Below are 20944 nucleotides of genomic sequence, written 5' to 3'. Positions count from 1 at the left end.
GTCCATGGGAGCTTTAATCATCTCAGCAACCGTGATGTGACTCGACTAACAGACAAAACTTTCCCCTGTCATAACATCATCTGCTGTACTCCTCGAGTTCTCAGGACTATGTATAGATTATGTTTCCCGGCCTGTGCCACACTGACATAAACAATGGATGTCTGAAAAGTCATTACAGCACTCTGGGATGCCAAGCAAAGTTACTGAATGTACACAACAGGAATTCCTTGCACTCCTCACCCGCCATGAGGGAACAGATGCCTCAGCTGTCGCCAATTTTATTCGCCGATAACAAAAATGCATTTTTTGCATTTCTTTCTTTGACTTTGAATGTGTTCCCTTCCAAAAAGGGATGAGATCCAATTCAGGATAATGTGACAATTCTCAGATATTATTCAAATTTGGATTTTATGAGCACAGGCAGGGAAAATTTTTTAACCAAACCCCTCAGCCTTATTTTTTTCTATTAATTTGCTTCTGACAGACTTAGCCAATTGTCGGCAATTAGAATTTGAATCAAGTCAAACTATTTTGTCATTTACATGTGAAAAGACAACTATTATTTTTTTAAAAAGCACAATGTAGACTGTGTTAAAATGAAAATCTGTTAATTTTTTTGTTTTGTTTGTGTCATCCTGTGTTATTAAACATCTCCAACTGTATCATCACCTGCCGATGTAGAACAGCGCAATGATCCACTGCGGCGTTAAAACCAGATACTTTGCCTTGTTGTTCTCTAGTCGTGGCCTTTCATTGAATAATGTCGGCGAGACTCAATTAAAGCAAGGAGGGGGACAAGATTAACAACACACGCTTTTACCCACAATGCCCAGGGGACTCAATTTATCTTGAGGAATTCTCAGCCTGAAAAAAAAATTGTGATTGACACCTCTAACCTTCATTGGAATGTAATCTTCATCTTTAGCACTCAGAGATCTAATTAATTAGGGGGAATCTCATTTCCTCACTAATGCAACTGGACAGACAAGGCGGAGGTGGACGGGTGGGTGGGGGTATTCGGAAGGATTGAGATGGAGGGGAGAAAGGAGGGGGTGGCCATATTTCATCAATCCCGGGTGAACATTGTCCATCGTGTTCATTTCGGGGGGAAGAACAAGAGAACGTGAGGTGCTTGAGTTCACACCGACGACAGCGTATTGATCACCGCTGCCAGAACTCGTGACTACTGGCCGTCACAAAAAGGGAGACACTAAAGTAACGGTCTTAATAATGGGATCTCTTAAGTAATGTGCTCGAGTGTTTACCTTCGTTTTGGGACTTCTTGTCTCGGTTTAAAGCCATGATCTATCACTATGCAATGACACTGTCTTAAATAAATGAGAGCGGTGCACCATGGCCTCTCTCCACTGGCAACACTGGCTTAGAAGAGGCAAATGCCTGTATAGGCTACTGTAATGAACTTCTAGTTGATGGGACAAACCCAGAAGTTGCTTTTTTGTGAAAGTATGACATGAATTTAATTTGAATTTCAAGAACCTTTGAGGAGCCAATGACTTATGGCCCTTAAGATGATTGAAGACAACACATGTGTAACCCTGGATTTCCACTGGACGTGCTACAGCCGCGGCACGTCAGCAGCGCGGTCGCCGTTGCAAAAAGCTTCCATTCAGCAGCCATATCGATAGGTAGCAGTTCTATTTTTGCCGTTGCCGCTGCTGAACTGCGTAAATTTCAACAGAGCAGATCGCACCAGACAGGAAGTCCGACACAGAATCAAAGTAAAACGCTTCCCCTTTCAAAATAAAACACAATACGCAGGTCATATAGCCTGTCACAACTTGACCGGTGCTACCAGGTCAATTAATCAGAGCGCCTCGGAGAGTCATAATGTACGACGAGAGACTGATTGTTGAAGTGGAGAAACATAAAATCATTTGTGACACCAGATCAACAGTTCTTCCACGTCAGAGAATGAAAGAAGATGTGTTGTTGTTGTTTCATTTATACACACAGTCTGTTGTGGGATCTTGCAAACTCCCATACGTGTTTATTGTATAAAAAGGTTGCTGATAAGTCAGCGAGATACAAACCAAGGACGAAAGCCGCATCTCTGCTACAGCATTTGGGGCTCCTGTCACAGATAACCGAGTTTGCTCTTAAAGCTCAGCTGATTTGGGTGTTCTCTGTGTGTGAGGAACAATGAGAAAAGTGCAAAGGAAAAAAGAGGAGGAGTGGAAGCAGCGGTTGAGGATAAGTGGAATGGAGAACATTTCTGGGAGGCATACAACGACGTTAATGAAATAATGGTCAGACGGGTGTAGTAGCATGGCCACTAGGTAGTCTGTGACACACTTTCACATGATGATGATGATAATGAGGTGAAGTTCTTCCCAAGCCTATGAGTTTCGCACTAAACGGGTGCATCAGGATCTGCAAAGATTGGATGTTTATCTCACCAAAGATGGAAAATTGGAACAGTCATGTTTGGGGGAATAGTGGACAGTAATGTCTCTAATTCATCCACAGACATTGCCCAGGTGTCCGTGTGGACGGGCGAAGGGCAACAGTCACTGTAACATCATGGAGGTGTATCAGATTGCAGGGGGACAGTTAAGTCAATATCTGTTTTTCAGAGTTGAGAAAAGTCTCAATGACGGCCAGAGGTTCAAGGGGAAACTGGTGCGTATGAAGGGGGTGGGTGGTGTGGGATATATAGTATGGGTGAGAAATGTTGTAATGACCAAAGGTTAGACAGATCTCTCTGGCTTTTGGCATTATAATAATTTTTGAGTTTACCAGACACAATAGGATTGGGGAAGTGGCTTCAATTGTAAATGCTTCAGGAAATGTTGTTTACCTTGTCAGCGGCTATAGATCATTTCTACTGTGTCGCTCCGTTCTTGGATATAAACACTGACTCTATCATTAAATTACTTCCACACTGTTGTGGAGTGTGTGGGTTGGAAGAAAAAAAAAGAAAAACTATTTTGCCAGGCAGAGAATAGAAAGGGTCTTAACTTCATTATGTTTAATAGAATCACAACACTGTTGGAAAAATATGTGTTATCTGTTCTGATTTCTGCTACAGGACAAAACTCCACCTGTTCTCATTTCTCCGTCAAGGCTGCGTCTCTGACTCGATACTGCACAGGTACCTCACCTCCTCTCGCCCTCTACCACCATTTTTCCTTTTCATCAGCTCACATCAGACCTATGTTTTCAAGTCTTTTTCTTCCTAATCCAGTCAGAAAACTCGGACCACGGTCCATTTTTTTGCCTCCATCTCTCTCCACGCAGCTCATCTACTTGTACCTTTTCAATCTTGAGGTCATAATAGGGGAATGAAAAGGAGTTTATAAACTGAAGTGCACATCAAATCTGCTGTAATGAAATCTTATCAATGTGCTTCCTGTGCTATATTATTTGCATATAAATGACATAATATAATAACTCTCTCCGGCCTCTACCTGGAAGGAGTAAATATTTCTCTGTCTGCTTTGTGTCGTCGCAATGACATGAGAAAACGAGACGCTAATTGAAGAGGGGGAAAACATCTTTATGTGACGACTGACATTCAATTATGTCTCTGGGATCAGATTAGGTGGTGGCCCCAGAAATGTTTGAAAACAACATTTTGCAGAGAGGCAACTGTGAAGGCAGCCGAGGATGTAATTTGAATAGCTGTTTGTGGCCCACGCTGAATGGCACTGCTCTGAATGGAATCACTATGTTACGACCTGCAAGTAATTGGGTGTCCAGAGTGAAGTGTTGACAGGGAAGGGGAGGCGAGGCTGAGGGAAAGAAAAAAAGAGAAAAAGAAAAAGACAAACACTGAGGCAGGGAAACAAAAGAGTGGAAATAACAGAAAATGAAAATAAGTAAATAAACGATGCAATGTACAGGCATGGCTCCGGGCGAGAGGAAAACAACAAAAGGTGGTGTCGGGATTCACAACAATGTAAGTGGAGAAAATGAATGTATTTTTTTTTCGGCAGAGGTGGAACCTGCTTAAGCTTCAGCTGTCATTCATCAGGGATGCACAAGCATGCAGCCACTCTGGCGACACAGCCAAATAAGCTATTAGACAGGATAAGCTTCCTTATCACAGCAACACTGTCAAGGAGGCAAAGTGCCAGAGGTCTCAGCAAACAAACATTTGTTCACTTTACTTTTGGCAATCATTACATCCCGTAATAGTGATAATTGTGTAAATGCATCCATCTGCCTGTCAGGTAATGGAGAGTATGTCTTTCTTTATGCAAAATATACAAAAGGTAATTTACTGACACATGTGTTACAGGTGTCTCACTTCTTGATATAGAAGTGTTTAGATCTTGTTTTTCAGCATGGCCCGCAACCTACAGCCTGTGTAGCTGAGGTGATAGAATATAGACATAATGTAATACTAAATAATACAGTGAAAGTACATAATAAGCTTTTTCTGGTGTCTTAATTTACAGGTGTTCCAGGTTGTTTCGTCCAGGTATTCGTTGAGGTTGAGGTTTGCATCCGTCTGTATTAAAACAAGCACTTTTACTTTGAAATTCTGTCATATGTCATGATGCAAATCTCTATTCTCTCAGTTGTTTCTATCCACTTTTTTCCTGTAGACCAGCTCCCTCTTGACCAGACTAGATGCTCATTGGCCCCCAGGTCCTTTGAGTTTGACACCCCTGACCTACAGAAAGTTTCAGAAGCAAACTGTAATACTCCGAAAACCCTGTCCTTCAGCAGTTTGATGGAATGAACGTTTCTTGCCACTGCTGCTGCTGCTGTATACACAGAAATTATCCCTCACGCAGGTCTGATAATACAAGTAAAAGACCTCTTCTGCAAGGGAGACCACATGCATATTTTTCAGTTTATGCAGCTTTTACTTCTACCACACATCTGCCATACCCATTCACATGATCCTGGCACAGCCCACCGGGGGCAACTTGGGGTGCGTGACCTTCAGTTACAAGACGACGCATTCTACTACTGACCCATAGCCATCCTAATAAATAACACAACCCTCCAAAACGAATTATTTTTTAATGCATATACAGCACAGCCTGCTGCAAACCTAGTGGTTTGTCCTGATTAGGTGCAAAACCTCTACCTGCGTGGAGACTCTCCCACATCCACATAACAACAAACAGCTGGAATGGTTAAAAACCCTCAAAATGCACAGTTTTATCGACTTTTAGACACACACAAAAATACAAGCATCCATTTTATCTCCATGTAATTCAACTTTGTAGAACATGGAGAATGAGGGAGTGAGGGAGGGAGGGATTGGCCAACTCCATCGATTGGCCATCCTTCCCACTGACAGCTCCCAGATTGGCCAGAGAGCATTAGAGTCAGAAAGTCACACTGCCATTAGCAGTCTGTCCTCTCTGGTTACAACCTGCTCGCACACAGACACTCCATAGACAAAAATAGATTACAATGATTGGTGTGTGTGTGTGTGTGTGTGTGTGGAAATGTGATCACTCTGTCACTGTCCTGTAACAGCAACCCAATAACCTCAACGCTAGTATTTCATTTTTCTTACTTAGTGTGTGTCATTAGCTCTGAGGCCATCCTCCCCTTATCAGTACACAACAAGCACTGAACACAACGGATGGATGGAAATAAACACAGAACATGTTGCATCTACATGTGAGCACATGGTGACTCATTCACAGGAGCTTTGAGGGAAAAGTTTGCAGTGTAACGCGATTGTTTTCAGTCCTGTCAGTCTTCCAAGTCCAAGTCACCCACTTCTTGTCAGTTATTAATATATTTACTCAATCGCTATATGAAAAAAACAACTTGTTCTTGTTCAATTATAATGTTTTCTGAGATTAATTTAATCAGAATTTTGAGATTAAAGCTGTTTTATTTCTTTTACTTTTCTTTTCTTTTTAATATGTGAACCTAACGCTCTTCCATAATTCCTTAACTCTGCATTTCAGAGGTGAAAACGTTCTAATCCACTTTTTATTTATTTAGTTTTAAAAATATTGCACTTGATAAATGAAAGCTTTAACAATGAATACAATGACTAATTCAGTGTTTCATGAACTATAATTATTTTCCCTTAATATGCAACTCACTACTGGAGTTCAATAAACTAATAATAATAATTCATTTTAAAGCTATAGACTTTAAAAACACATTTGCCTACCTGGTCTTTTTTTATTATATTTATATAAAAAAATCTCTTACAGGTTCTTTGTGTTATAAAGTAATTTAAATCCATCTTAGACCAAATAAGCAACAATAACTTCATTATTCTGATCTCATCTGCAAAGCTCATCTTTGCACACTCACCGCTCAGAAGGAGACATTTTCAGTCGTTTCAATAAAAAGCATTTAAGTCGTGCATTGTTGTTAAGCAGACTGATTCTTTTTAACCACTGTCTGATGATGAGCAGAGATTTTCTTGTGTAGCCAGAGAGAGACGGGGGACACTGCTGCAAACTCCTTTCAACTTATGAAAATTGCCTCATCCAAGCAGCAATATTAGCTGTCAGAAATTACAGCCTGCCATTGATCCAACAGCACCGCACGTCAGAATAATATAAGACAGTGAGGGGAGACGTGTCGAAAGTAAAGTGAGGAGAAAAACAGAGAGGTGGAATAAATGTGCATATCAAGACGGGATTTTACGCCTCAGAAAGCACTAGAGGGAAAATCAAACTGATTTCAATGTGACAAAATTGATTTTCCAATTTTCTCCGGATTGCTTTCCGCTTCCCCAGGGCAGGTGAGGTGTCTATCCAAATACACTTAAAGCTTCACCTGAATTATGTCTAAGGAATTTGTCGAAAAGAGGCGTAAAAGTTTGGGCAGAGATCCTCGTCGGCTTGCTCTCTCCGGTTCCACTTCTTTTTTTTTTTTCTTTTTTTTGTTGCGTTATTGTCTCCTTGTCAAAGATGCACATCGGAAGACACGCTGTCTCTTCAGAAACTATACTCTGGATGGCAGATGGAATCGATAAGTGCCATGCAGGAGTCATATTTATGGGAATGTGCTGAAGTGGCTGGGTTTAAATCTCTCCAGACCTAGAGGAGGACAGTTTAAATCTAATGCCTTCTGCACTTCCATCTGGCTCTGCTGACTGACTGACTGACTGTGCATTTGAGGAAGTATTTTTTTTTTTGACTTGAATATTGGTAAAAAAAAAAAAAAAAAAAATCCCTGTGGACATTGGTAGGGAAAAAATGACACAAAAATAACAAATTGTGGCAGTTTGGAGATGAGGAGGATGGTTATTTAAAGATACATCATAAAGTCATTCACGGCGCTTCAGGCTTATACCGTCACATCTGTATATGCCAAGGCAGGAAAGCATTACATGATTAGTAATTAGTGTTTGGCTGTTTTAATTCATGTATGTTTTTACTGAAATGAATGGGCAACACTCACACAACTTAGGGTTTTAGTGATCTTCATTCATTCAATTTAAGGAAGGGGGCCACATGCGGGCCCCCCAATCGATTACATGCGGCCCGCCCACTTAATATCATGTTATAATGAAAACATGGCCCACGACCTCACCGTCGTTTAAACACAGTGTGTAGCTGAGGCACAGCTGCCAGTGAGGTGATAGAATATAATATTTGTTTGCTATCAATGTTTTTATAACAGTAATAATAAGACATTTGGTAAATATTATCCCATTATTAAATGTATCATATACAACATTCAATTACACATATAAATACACTTGTTAGAGCATAAGCCACGAATGGCAGTGGCTGAAACGGCTTCTGGTACAAATTTTAATTCCAGTTGTCCACTATTATTTATGTAATTTAAAATAAATGTCTGTTTTAGATATTAATACATTGTGGCGGACACTGAAGGGTGGGTCTTCTCACCCAGTGGGTTGTGGGAGTCAGAAAGAGTTATTCCTGTTTTTATGCACATGTGCTGGCAGAGTTCTGGCATAAACCTGGTTAAACTCACCTGCGTCTCTGCGTTCCTCGTCTTGCCACAACATTCATTTTGCATCGTAAATATTATTATTAAGTATACATGTGATATCATGATGCAATATTGTGAACAGTTGTCTCTTTCCCCCACTTTTTGTTCTCTTGGCCGGTCCCCTCTTGACCACAATAGATGCGCATTTTGCCCCCAGGTCATTTGAGTTTGAGACCCCTGATTTAAGGATTAGAGATATTAAAATATTGGCATTCATCTATCAAAACATAGATTTTGAAGTGAAAAAAAGGGTTTATTTTGAGGTGAAATAGATCAGGCCATTGGTGAAATAGATAAGGCCATTGTCAATGCAGTGGTACTCAGTGATGAAAAGATGTCTCCAAAAGGGTAAAGTAAGAGGATATATATATATATATATATGTATGTATATATATACATATCTATGTGCATCTAAGTCATCGGTCACTGTAATCTGCTCAGTGGAGGAGGATCCGAGAATAGAATCATGGAAAAATCATGTGTCCACAAAAAGTGTGTGGTGGCCACATCAACATTATAAACGAAGCATGATTCCAGTGTGATTGCGCTTGACACACACACACACACACACACACACACACACACACACACACACACACACACACACACACACACACACGCGCGCACACACACACAGACGACTGACTGACGCGGGTATAGGGTCTTTGTCAGTCTTGAGGAGTTTAAAGAAAAAGTGAAAAGACAAATCTGCCTTTTCAGATTTATTGAGGCCACAAACAGACAAGCAATTTGGCTGTGTGCCTCCTTCACAGGCTTTCAACTGCATATTCCAACCCCAGGCTGTTATTGGTTGTAATAAATCCTGGCTGCAGACAAGAGAAGGAGAGCTGCTGCTGCTGCTGCTGCTGTTGTTGTTTTTCTTCTCTCCTCTTCTTGGAGAGTACAATCTTAGAAGTCTCACTTTTTTCTATTACAGAGGAGAAACTTACGACAGCCATCGTACATCTCTCAAGTGATTAAGTCTCTCAATCACGCCGCAAAACCAGCACTAACAGTGCTCACTGCATTGATTACATCTCATTTCAATTACGCCTCTATTAAACAGTTTACTGTAGCTCAGGGAGCGGCTCGTCAGGCCGGTTAGCTGCTGTGGTTCGAGCAGTTCCGGATGGGAGGTTTTCAGCCAGGCTTGTTGGACACCACCAGAGCCAACGGATGAATGTGTATCACCTCAATTAAACTATGCGCTAAGTGTCTGACAACAGCTAATATTCCTCTTCCACCAACGAATCCAATTGATGATCTGGTATTCGTCACCCTGCTGCAAAAGCAATCATCCCGTTGTCTCGCTCCAGTTAGATGGGGGGAAAATGGGGAGACACTCATCTGGCTACTACACCAGCGCCTGCTCTTACAATCAAACATACACATATGGGCTGCATACAGCACCAAACTGTCTTTAAGGCGGTTTCTGGTGGCAATACCGGCAGGTCGTAAAGGAGACGATGTATGAGGTGCTGCATCTCAGAAATGACACAAGACTCTTTGACTTGGAGAAAGAGCGTCACACAACGTGTACGTAGCGTGTGCCACACACACAGGTTTTTGCACCTGCAGCCTCATATTGACTTCCAAGTGTTATCCTTAACCTTGACCTGACCACAATTCAGATGTTAGCCCCAAAAATTTCCTCAGAAATTAAGTTCTGCCAGGTTTTAGTCTGCATGAGGACTACCAGTCCTGACAAGGTCAGTGAACAAGTCCTAAATTGGTAACAAATACATACACACGCAACAACGGACACAGGTTTGCTCAGCTATTCTTCTAAGGACACTGTATTTACTTCCACTCTGAGTGGACAGCTTAAATAAAGCGTTACTCCTCATCTTAACCATAACCAGCCCTAACACTAATCTTAACCTAACCACAATTCAAATATTAGCTCTAAATTTAACCTGTTCCTCAACCTGTTGTCTCAATGAGGACTACTGGTCATGACCAGGTCAGTGAAAATGCCCTAAAGCAGTAACAACACACACACACACACACACACACACACACACACACACACACCCCCCCCCCCACACACACACACACACAGCTATTCTTCTAAGGACACTGCATTGACTTCCACTCAACGAAACAAAGTGTTAACCCTAAACTTAACCATACCCAGTTAATGCCTGATCATAATCTTAACCTAAACACAATTGAACAAATCTTAGCTCTAAACTTAACCTGTTCCTCAAACTGAGACAGAGGTTTGTACAGCTATTCTTCTAAAGACACTGCATTGACTTCTACTCAACTGAACAAAGTGTCACCCCTAAATTTAATCATACCCAGTTATTGCCTAATCTTAATCTTAACCTAAACACAATTAAAATCTTGGCCTGAATTTAACCTGTCCCTCAAAATGAAGTTCTGCCTCATTAGGACCAGGATTCTGGTCTCCATGAAACTACTGGTCCTGACAAGGTCAGTGAAAATGTCCTAAAGCAGTAACAAATACACACACCCACACACACACACACACACACACAGACAGGTCTGCCGAGTGAACTCACCTCTCGGTCGAGCAGTATGGGGGAGATGACGGTGACGATGTCGCCTTTCTCTGCGTCGATGTAGAACATGTTCGGGGACGGCTTGTCCGGTGACTGTCTGACGATGATGTAGCGCAGCGCCGCGTTGTCTGTGCTGGGGTCGTCCGCGTCGAAAGCCGTCATTGTCATCACCGTGGTGCCTGGAGAAGACGACAAAGAACAGGAACGAGTCAGATATGTAAATATACGCTATGAATATTTATATTAATTCAATTAATTATTTAATTAATAATGACTTTTCTTTTTTTTTTTTAGAAGAGACAGTTCAGTGAAGAATAAAACTGATTATGTCTGAAAGCGCTGAAGGAAAACAGCCCTGAAATTAGAAAAAAAGTAAGCAAATATGAAATAGGTCAATATCAGACGACTGTTGAATCCCTGCAAATCTTTTCTAAAATTGAAATTCACACTACTAGTTTGCTATAATAGCTCCATGTAGGCCCGTGTATCCACACTCTATTCCGACCATATCTGTTCAGCCAGCCCATCCTGCTGAAAACAATCTTGCCTAACACAACGTATGTCTTATGTATATGTATTATGTTTGCAGTTCTAAATTAGAGCAGTCCTAGCAGGACATTTTAAAAAAACGCAATTTCAAACTACAACTCACCAGACAGCCACTTACAAAATTTGCCTTTTCCGATTAATGTGTTTTCTGCCTCAAGTCAGCTGTAACAGCGGGGTGCATTTCATTTGGTAATGGGAACAAAAATGGAAACGCTGCTTGCTGCAGCTGAGCTGAAATGGGAGGCGATCCTTGACACACCCTCAACCCTCAATCTCTGTCTATTGTCAGTGATGAGAGACAATTGCACCGATTCAGCTCGGGGGAAAAAAACACTCAATCTACACATGTTCACATGCAAATGTGTGTTTACACAAAGACGCACACACACATACATAAACGTGTAGTTCTGGTCAGATAGATGCATTCTCTAGCCCCTCTTTGCATTAATCAGCACAATTATTAATGTTACTAGGAAGTCACACTGAGATTAATATCTCTTTTACAAATGAAAACCCGACCAAAGCGGGGTCAGTTAGCAGCATCAAACATAACCGTGTTACGACCAAATAACATCAGAAAACAATTAATAAAGACCGAGCTCGAGGCAGCGGCAATTAGCGATTCAATTATCAGTTAATTAAAGCGGCGGCAGCTCGCGGTCACGACTTGAATCATTTAAAGAGATGAGTATGAAGAATTCTAACGCTTTAGTCTGGAGATTTATGTGTTGAGCTAAACATCCTGAGTTCGAGCATAATTTGTTTAAATAAAACTTAAAATTGAGGGAACGGAACAAAATCAGACACCGTAATATTTACTGATATATTTATAAATCTGAATCTGAGAATGATGTAACATCAACCAACAAAGTCGAAAAATCACCAACCGTTTGACGGCTGAATATCAAAGAGAATCAGAGACCGTGGTGTTCCCCTTCATTTTTCACAGAATTGTACATTTTATATGCATGTATTACACATTATAGCTATAGGGTTTAATATATAATGGTTCTCAAACTTTTTATTCCATGTATCACCTGAGAAAATATTAAACTCTGGAAGTAACACCATTATCGCAGAAGTTAAAATACAGTGGTGTAAATAGGCCGAGCAAAGTCAGCTGGAGACTTTTCACAGGGAGGCAGATTTATTCCCAATAATACACTCAGGGTATGAATATGACATTATTACATGTCATTAATCTTGTCCTTTTGTCTCCCTAGTTAGTGTCTTTCTTTCCTGTCCTCTCTCTCTCTCTCTCTCTCTCTCTCTCTCTCTCTCTCTCTCTGTATCCTCGTCTTACAGGCTGCAGGATCCAGATCTATGGAATAAGATTTGTGTCAATATCTTCAGCTGTTCACAGGCTTGGACTCGCTGTCCACCTGGAACTCTTTCCCCAAGTTTTCCCGCCGACGACATCCGGCAAAATAATTGAAAGTATCTACCGTTTGTAATCTGACAAACGTTGGATACTTGCCTTTATAATTAAAAGTTCCAGACGGACCTCAGCTCTTGAGCTATCCCTCTAAAACTTAGTAGCCGATCAGCAGGCAGCTTCCTAAGGCCCGCACATGGTCGGATTTGCAAACAAAAAATAACAGAAGACAATAGAGGAGGGTATTGTATTGTAAAGAACAAATCAGGGCGTACAAACCAAATTCGAACAAAAAGTGCATTTTCAAACAAATAAATGTTTGAATGGTTAAATCGATTTTGTTTGCCCTTGTGGGAATTTTGACCTTGTGGTTCATTATTGTTTGTTTCTTAAGAGAGTGTGTTTGGCACCACTGATGCCGAGTGCATGCTCATTGTGTGAACTGCTCCATAATGTCGTCTATGTACAATGCCTTGAGATAATGTACGTCGTGATTTGGCGCTCTCTCATCATCCTCCTCTTCCTCACACACACTTAAGACACTGGTTTAGTGAAATTAGATTAAGATGGAGCCAGCGATAAGGTGACTCTATTATTATTATTTAATTTATTATAATTGTTTTGTTATTCGTTTCGCACTCGGGTCAAAATTCCTCAGCTCCGCTCCAATCACATACCCTGGTGTACACGGTGGAACAGTATTTCTGATTTTCCTCCAATAACTAACAGAGGAAGCTTGGCTTTACATCCTTTTAAATATGTCTGTGTGTCTTATGAGTACAGTACACATGCTGCAGTCAAACACCTCTGGTTGAAAATGCGAGTCAAATCTACGATGAAAACACAGGCACCTCTGATAAGACATTTCCAAGTTAGGATCAATCATTTGATTTGTGCAGATTTGGAAGTGATTCGGGCGATGTCTTTTTGTTTCATGTAAATAGAATAACTATACAATCAGTAAATCTTTCTTGGCAAAATTGCACGATAATTGTAAAAGGAAATGACAAATCAGTATTTATAGGTGCACGATTGTGACTCTCCTTTGAGTGATTCTGAATGCTAAGAGGCAATTTGTCTGATCAAAACTGAGTTCCCTTACATAACGCAACATCCTTTTATCTCCGACAAGGAACCTTCCTTTTTTTTCAAATGAAATACTCATTTTTTTTCCATATACGAAATGTACATACAGTACATATGAGGCAAAATAGGAAACAAATATGTGGCTATACAGTACTTATATATTATGTATGTGAGAATACTGTTTTTTTCTTGTGTCAAATGTCATGTTTTTCATGCTCACACTCCCTCCGCTCGGATTTTGATTGTCGCTCCACCGTTTTCTTGTGCGCTCACCTCTGCTGCCATTTCTCCACTGCATTCTGCTCCTCATGAATAAGTGCTTTTAATTCACAAATGTGCGTTCGGTATTTGTAAGGCGTAATATGATTCATCTCTGAACCTCCTTTGATCTCATTTCCACTGGAGAATGGAAGGGGTCAGCTCCCGGTCTCTTTCAGTCACTTGAATCTAATTAATATAAATCTCATTCCAGGTTTTCTTGAAATATCTATTGTACATGGTGAACGAGTAAAATCGAAACTGCGCAAACTCTTGGACAGTCTGTCTGTCTGTCTGTCTGTCTGTCTGTCTGTTTGTCTGTCTGTCTGTCTGTGTGACGAGACTCAAACACGACATCACATCCATCCTTTTTTTCTTATTTCTATCTTGTTTTGTCGACGTACTCTTGCTTCATCTTGGCTTACACAATGTGTCAGTTCCCCTGTGGCTACCACAGATTTGCCTCTCCCTCCCCAAATGATTTCCTCTGGGGTTTTGAGAAAGATATAGAATGGAGTTAGCTGGAGGCAACGGCTCCGTGATCCACTAGCCTGTGTGATGAAATCAATCCACAACATGCGTCTGTGTATGCTTTCCTTTTGTCTGTCAATCCAGTTTTTTTGTCTTTTCATGTGTGAGTCCGTGTCATAGGCCTCTCCGAGTCTTATGAGCCAGGAACAAAAAGGATCTCTCTTTTGTTCTTGTTCCTAAACAGCTCTTCATTTACTTTTATAACGCAGCGAGATTTAGCGTTTTAATTACACATACGTTTAATTGCTCGGTGCAACTGTGCTTCCAGAATATGATTGCTTTACATTATATTTGGTATAAAAACAGTGCTCTAAAACTATTGCATGAGTTATCGGTCCAATGTGTAACATTTAGGAGGGTTTATTGGCAGGAATGTTATATACTTCTTGTAAATGTGTTTTTGTAAGTATATAATCACTTTTTTAAAAAACAGCAACAACATTTGGCTTTCTTAGCCTTAGCATCAGCCTTTTATGTGTACTATCGACAAGAGCCTTGCTATGGAGGCTGCCAAGGTTTGACAGTGTAGCCCGAGCGGCATTTAGAACAGGGCCAGCCACAAAAACAATGATGCATAAACCAAAGAAGAAGAATAAGAAGAAGTAGGAGGAGATGGCAGAGTGTTTACATCCTTTCTAGTATGTGGAGGCCACCGTAGTTTCCTGGATTCTATACTGGACCCTCAACGTTTCAATCACACAACACAAACTGTTCAAAACTAATAGCTCTCATATTGGAACATATTGTGCCATATAACATAAAAAATAAACAAACACATCCAGTCATTTTATCTTTAGGATTATATGGGGAAGGGGAGAGATGAGGCAACCAACCGTGTGGCACACCGTGTGCATAGGTTTTCTCCAGTTTCCTCCCACAGTCCAACAACAAGCAGATTTGGGGATTACATCTAATTTACACTATAAATTGACCTTAGATGTGAGCATGAGAGTGAATGTTTGTCTCTATGTGGCCTTGTGATGGACCCTTTCGCCCCAATGTTCAGCTAGGATTGGCACCAGTGACCCTCATGTATAGGATAAAGCAGTATAAGATGGACGATGGATGGTAGAGATGAGCACAACATACTCAATAGCACAACAAAAAGCACCAAAAAACCAAGAGATGGCTCACAGAGCTGAAGCGTTCGCAACCTCGCTGCATTACAGGAAACGGCTCATTATGCAGTAACTCGATACACATTCGGCGCACAGTGTTTACAGACACGCTCTCCACTGTCTTTGCCTTCACTGTGTGATGTCCGGGGCTGTGTGTGTGTGTCATCCAGCTGCAATCTCAGATGGATCCCAGTGATAGTGAGGTAATAGCAGGAGTCCTGCACTCACATCCATCCCACCACTTATCTATCCACTGCAGTTAAAAGTGGGCCTTGGCTCCTGCCACAGGATGGAGCTGATGTAAGAGAAGGCAATGAGTCATGATACAATTTTATGACTACGCTCAACATATATCAGTGTTAGAGTTATACCCACCTCTATTGTCCCATTACAGAATGCTAGATGTTTATCGCGCAGGCTGATTGATGCTGATGACCACTTTGTATTTCTGCGATTGACGGATGCTTTACCGGTTACACGACACTCATTTGTGAGCGGAATTATGGGGTCTGATGAGGACTGAGCGGACCGGCTTGACTCTGACATCAGATAAAACGTGTAATATGATTGTGTTACGTTCAAGAGAGCCCGGGTTTGCCTGCGAAATGAGAACATAATTCACTGAGATCTGTTCAAGATAACCAATTTAGTCATCGTTTTTTAACACTCTAATTTGCTGCCACTTGGTGTGTCGAGCCGTGTGCACAGGCGTCTGTGTTTGTGCAAGAACCCCTCTGAGTCATGTCTACCAGTGTCGCCTTCAAGGTGTGAAGTGGAACAGAGTATAGGTAATGAAGGAGATGGGACTGTGTAATTATTCTGCAGAGGAAGGATTACCGGTGTATTTAACCATTAAAGATTCACCTTGAAGTGCAAATGCCAGGGGGGATAAAAACACACACACCTCTCTGCCCTCATGTTACCGTAAAACTGAACTTAAGAATTTTTGCTACTAATCCGCTATTTAATGTAGACTTTGCATATCTTCAAGTGGCCATTTTGTGTCTTGTTTGAATAGTTTAGCTAATGCACTGGTGAAGAACTTTGTGGAATTAAGTAGCAGGGGGAAAAAAGGTTTATGTTTATGAGCTATGCTGGACAGACAGTGCTGGTGTTTGGTACGCACTAAGATATCAAAAGTACGAGACTGTACCTAAACAGGAACAAATGCTTTGTTGCTCCACACTCTTAGAAATAAGGGTTCCAAAAGGGTCTCTCTTCAAGGGCTGAGGTTCAACCTGGAACCATTTCCCGAAGAAAGGGTTTTTCAAGGGTTCTTGGTAACACTAATGGTTCCAGTAAGAACCATTTTGATCCAGAGAACCCTTTAAAACCCCTTTCCTGAATAAAGGGTTTTAAAAGGGTTCTTGGTGGAGCCCTCCAAAAGGGTTTCAGGTGTAACCTTTATAAAAAGGTTCTACCTGAAGCCATAAAGGGTTCTCCTATGAGGACAAGCCGAAGAACCATATATGGTTCTACAAAGAGTGCAGTTGTACCCTATCAGGGTACAAGCATTGTACCTTTCTCAGTGTGTACCTTTTTCTAAGGTACATTTTTGTCACTAGGGGTGCAGAAATGTTTAGAGGAACAAAGTCTTGCACTTTGATTTCTTAGTGTGTACTTAGGAAAATGTTTAGCATGATAATGAAAACACAAATGATATTTATAAAGACTTACACTACCGTTCAAAAGTTTGGGATCACCTTTTCAATTTTTGTTGTGTTTTCCGTTAAAGGGGAAACAAGTAGTTCATAGTGCCATCTAGAGGAGAGGCTGAAATTTACAAGAAAGACCTGCTGCTCTGCTCACCCCCTCCCTTCCCTGAGCGCTACGGTATCCGCAGCCGGTCAAATGTCGTCCTCATTGTCTTTCTCCGTGTCAGCAGATGAAGTTCGTGAGGCGAGGGAGAGGGAGAGCTACCGCGGCCGTAGCAGACGAAGCGGAGAGAGAGGAGGCGGGACTTCCGCTACAAGTAAAGAGACGCTTGTTTTGTTCTCTCGCGTTTGTCCTTACAGGCTCCGGTAGAAACATGGCGTCTCGCTACTAACAGTGGCTATGCAACCGCGGTCCGCGGTCATGTTATTTTACATGACTTTTTGAAACACTACGAAAATGAAACAAAAACTATTATACAGCGACTAGACAATGCAGGAGCACATAATATGTATAAAAAAGTGGATTTTGGGTTATATAAACTCATAAATACTACATATTGTACCTTTAAAAGTCACACTTTTATTCATCAAAAGAGTTGCAAAATGAATAGAAAATAAAGTCCAGACATTGACAAGATTAGAAATAATGGTGTTTATTCAAAATAATAACTGTTTTCAGCTGTGCTAACATCATTGCACAAGGGCTTTCAAGGGTTTTCTAATCATCCAATAGCCTTCTAACGCTATTAGCAAACACAATGTACCATTAGAACACTGCAAATGGGCCTCTATACATCTTTGTACATATTCCATTAAAAACCAGACGTTTGCAGCTAGAATCGTTTACCACATTAACAATGTATAGAGTGTATTTCTGATTCCTTTAATGTTGTCATTGAAAAAAAGTGTGTTTCCTTCAAAAATAAGCACATTTCTAAGTGACCCCAAACTTTTGAATGGTAGTGTAACGGAACACAATTTGACCTTTTGTGCACAATTGGAATAAACTAGACCCTGTTATTAGAAATGATCGATACTCTCCTACTTCAACTGAAATGTTGTTGCAAGCCTTCACTTGAGTGTAGGTGATTCAGCGGTCAAACTATTACTGAAAATAAACTAAATGAGATTTCTGGGACAATGTGTTCTGCAGTCTACAGATGGAGGGATATATTTATAATGAAGAAAAAAGAAAAAAAAAGTTGTGTCTTCTTCTTATTTATGCTAATATGATGTGACATGTGCCTTACTTCTCTAAAGTGACCTTGGTTTCCTTGTCTGTGAAGGCTCTCATTCATTCATTCAGGCAATAGTCATCTTCAATATAGTGAGCCGTAGGCAACTGGACTTGCTTGTGTTAGCTTCGAGGACCTTTCACCTCTCATCCAAGAGGGGGTTTTCAGCTCAGTTCAGAACTGACAAACTTGTTTATCCTGAAAAGTACAATATAAATCTAAGCTTTAACCTCCAGGCACATATTGTATATGAGCTGTGTCTCTTTCTGTCTTTTCTGAACACAAACTTTTTTCTTCTTTTTTTTTTAGCAGAGGTGGTACTGCAGGGTTGTGTGTGGGACGAGAAGTTACTTCTGGAGCAGAGATCCCCATGGAATAACAACAGGTATATGCATAGTGTACTATACACCGCACTTGTGAATTTAAAACTACTTTGCATGAGTTTTAAATGAAGTAATTTCCTTAGCAAAATCACACTAGCAAACGATAATTATTTTTTGCATAATTTAAACGTCCTTTTCCCCAAGAGGCCTGCTGAAATACTTCATGTGGCACAGCTAAAAAAAACTATGAATGGATGGAATACTTGGAGTGTGTTCAGCAAGTGCTTTATATTATTTGTTGCTTTAACATACCTTCAGCAACACACAAACTAAACAATGAAATGTGTTTTTTTTGTGTCAACAAAAGGGCATTCAAATCACCGTATGTCCAAAAGAAATAGATGAAACTATTCGAGACAGGAGACGAGAAGTATGTGTTCCTGTCTTCTTTTCCTTGTTTGTACAACTCCTTCTCACAAACACTTTTATTTCTTCTTCTGCTGCAAGTCTATATGGAGTTGTGGCTGTTCAGTATAAAGGTGCTATGTGAAAGCGGTGCTGGTACCACCCCTCAATTTAAGCTACCGACCTCTGTTTCCCCTGTGAAACTTTCTTCTCCAATTGAAAGGGATCGTTCTAAAGATCATTGGTTTCCTTTATACCGCGATACGTCAAGCTTTCAGATGAAAACAGCTGTTCTGCTTCTTCAGCAGGAGCAGCAGTCTTCACGTCTCTCTTCAACTTCATTTTCTTTTACTTTTTCATCTTCTGACACACTAAGAAATCACAATGTCAGCACTTCTTCTTCCAAATTTGATGGTTTTATAGTAGTTTGGGAAAATGCATTTATTTGCACTCAGTCTTATATATATATATATCTGTGTGTATATACTGTATATTATCTCTACCCTTTTCTTCCAGTTGTTTCCTTTCCTGTCTTAGCACGCTTGCTGTTCTTTGAAGCTCATTTGAGAAACAGGTATTTCTTATACGTACATTCTGTCCTCTGTTCCTTTGGTAGAACAAGCTTCCACTGGTTTTAATGCACGAGAATGAATGAGAAGAAAGTTGAGTTGGACGAGCAAACTAATCTAATATAGTTGATTGTGTTCTAGCACACTTTTAGTAATGAAATGTAAATACAATAGTCATATTTGATCATTTATTTTATCACAATCTAAAGGAAGCAGGGCTTCCCTTTTCAATCACTTTTGATATTAATTTCTTGCTATATATATATATATATATATCCTTAAGCCCATTAAACCGACGGCAATATGAGTATTTCTTACCGCCTCTTTGCCAGCCTATTTATTGCATTAGATTTCTCCTTGTTCCCTGCTTACCTGCCTGTTTGCCTGCCTGACTGGCACACTGCCATCCTTTTGTATGGCTGTGCCAAAAAAAAAACTTTCTACTGAGCAAGCTAAACACTTTCCCAAAAACAATGTGGCTCATTTTCAAAATCCTGCAGTAAAAACAGGAGGTGGGGGGGGGGGGGGGGGGAGTGAGAAGATGAATGAATCACATTGTTGCAGTATAAACAAAACTACACCAGCTGACTGGTTTGAAATTCATAAGCTTTTCAAGAAACAATGTATTCATAATAATAATTCCTGGCTGCAGAAAAAGAGCTTCAATAATTACTAATATGTGTAATCGTTGTTTTTTTTTGCAACATTTTCTGTGAAAGAGCTGAGGATAAAATGTGATGGATTGTATAGAAATATTCATTTTACATCAAGGCATTATTATCCATCCATTTTGGATGCTGTCCATCGTAGGGCCCCACATATAGAGACAAACAACCATTTACTCTCACACCTACGGTCAATTTAGAGTGTCCCTTTTACCTAATCCCCATATAATCCCAGAGGAAACCAGAAAAACATGAAGAAAACCCATGCATACACGGGGAGAACATGCAAACTCCATGCAGAAAGGCCCTTGTTCCAACCGGGAACTGGGGCTCGAACCCGAGTGTTAACCACTACTCCAACCGTGTGGCCCCTTGCATTATTATAGCGCATTATAACTATTTTCTTAATCGAGTAATTGGGATGAAATAGCAACGGAGCCTTGAGCCAGAGATTTGGAGACTTGTTGTTGGTACGGGATGTGACTGTAAGATGATGAGAATGTGCTGTGTGTATCCTTTCCTACATTCTTACAATGCAGTCTCTCCATCCTGTACTATCAGCAAGTGTCAAACACCAGATAATGAACAATTTAAAGGAAGTCGAACAGAGTATAGTGACATTCAGCGTTATTAAAGAAGATTACTGTGATTTGCGATCATCGATCGCAGTACATTTCTGTGCTCTTGTGTTTGAAAACAACAATTTACAGAAGTGCATTTTCTTTCT

General features: G+C 40.5%; 1 protein-coding gene across 1 annotated transcript in view; it reads right to left on the bottom strand.

Moving 5' to 3' along the window:
* The window catches only part of cdh13 (cadherin 13, H-cadherin (heart)), a gene marked incomplete at both ends in the record, with an annotated part of 310410 nt that overhangs the window by 89277 nt on the left and 200189 nt on the right, over positions 1–20944 (bottom strand). Inside the window, 1 exon segment of the mRNA XM_083893789.1 lies at positions 10449–10627. Within this exon segment, the coding sequence (XP_083749915.1) occupies positions 10449–10627 (179 nt within the window).

The sequence above is a fragment of the Microchirus variegatus genome (assembly GCF_963457635.1).
Source record: "Microchirus variegatus genome assembly, chromosome: 8".
Lineage (NCBI taxonomy): Eukaryota > Metazoa > Chordata > Actinopteri > Pleuronectiformes > Soleidae > Microchirus > Microchirus variegatus.
This window is presented reverse-complemented; position numbering and strand designations above follow the sequence as displayed.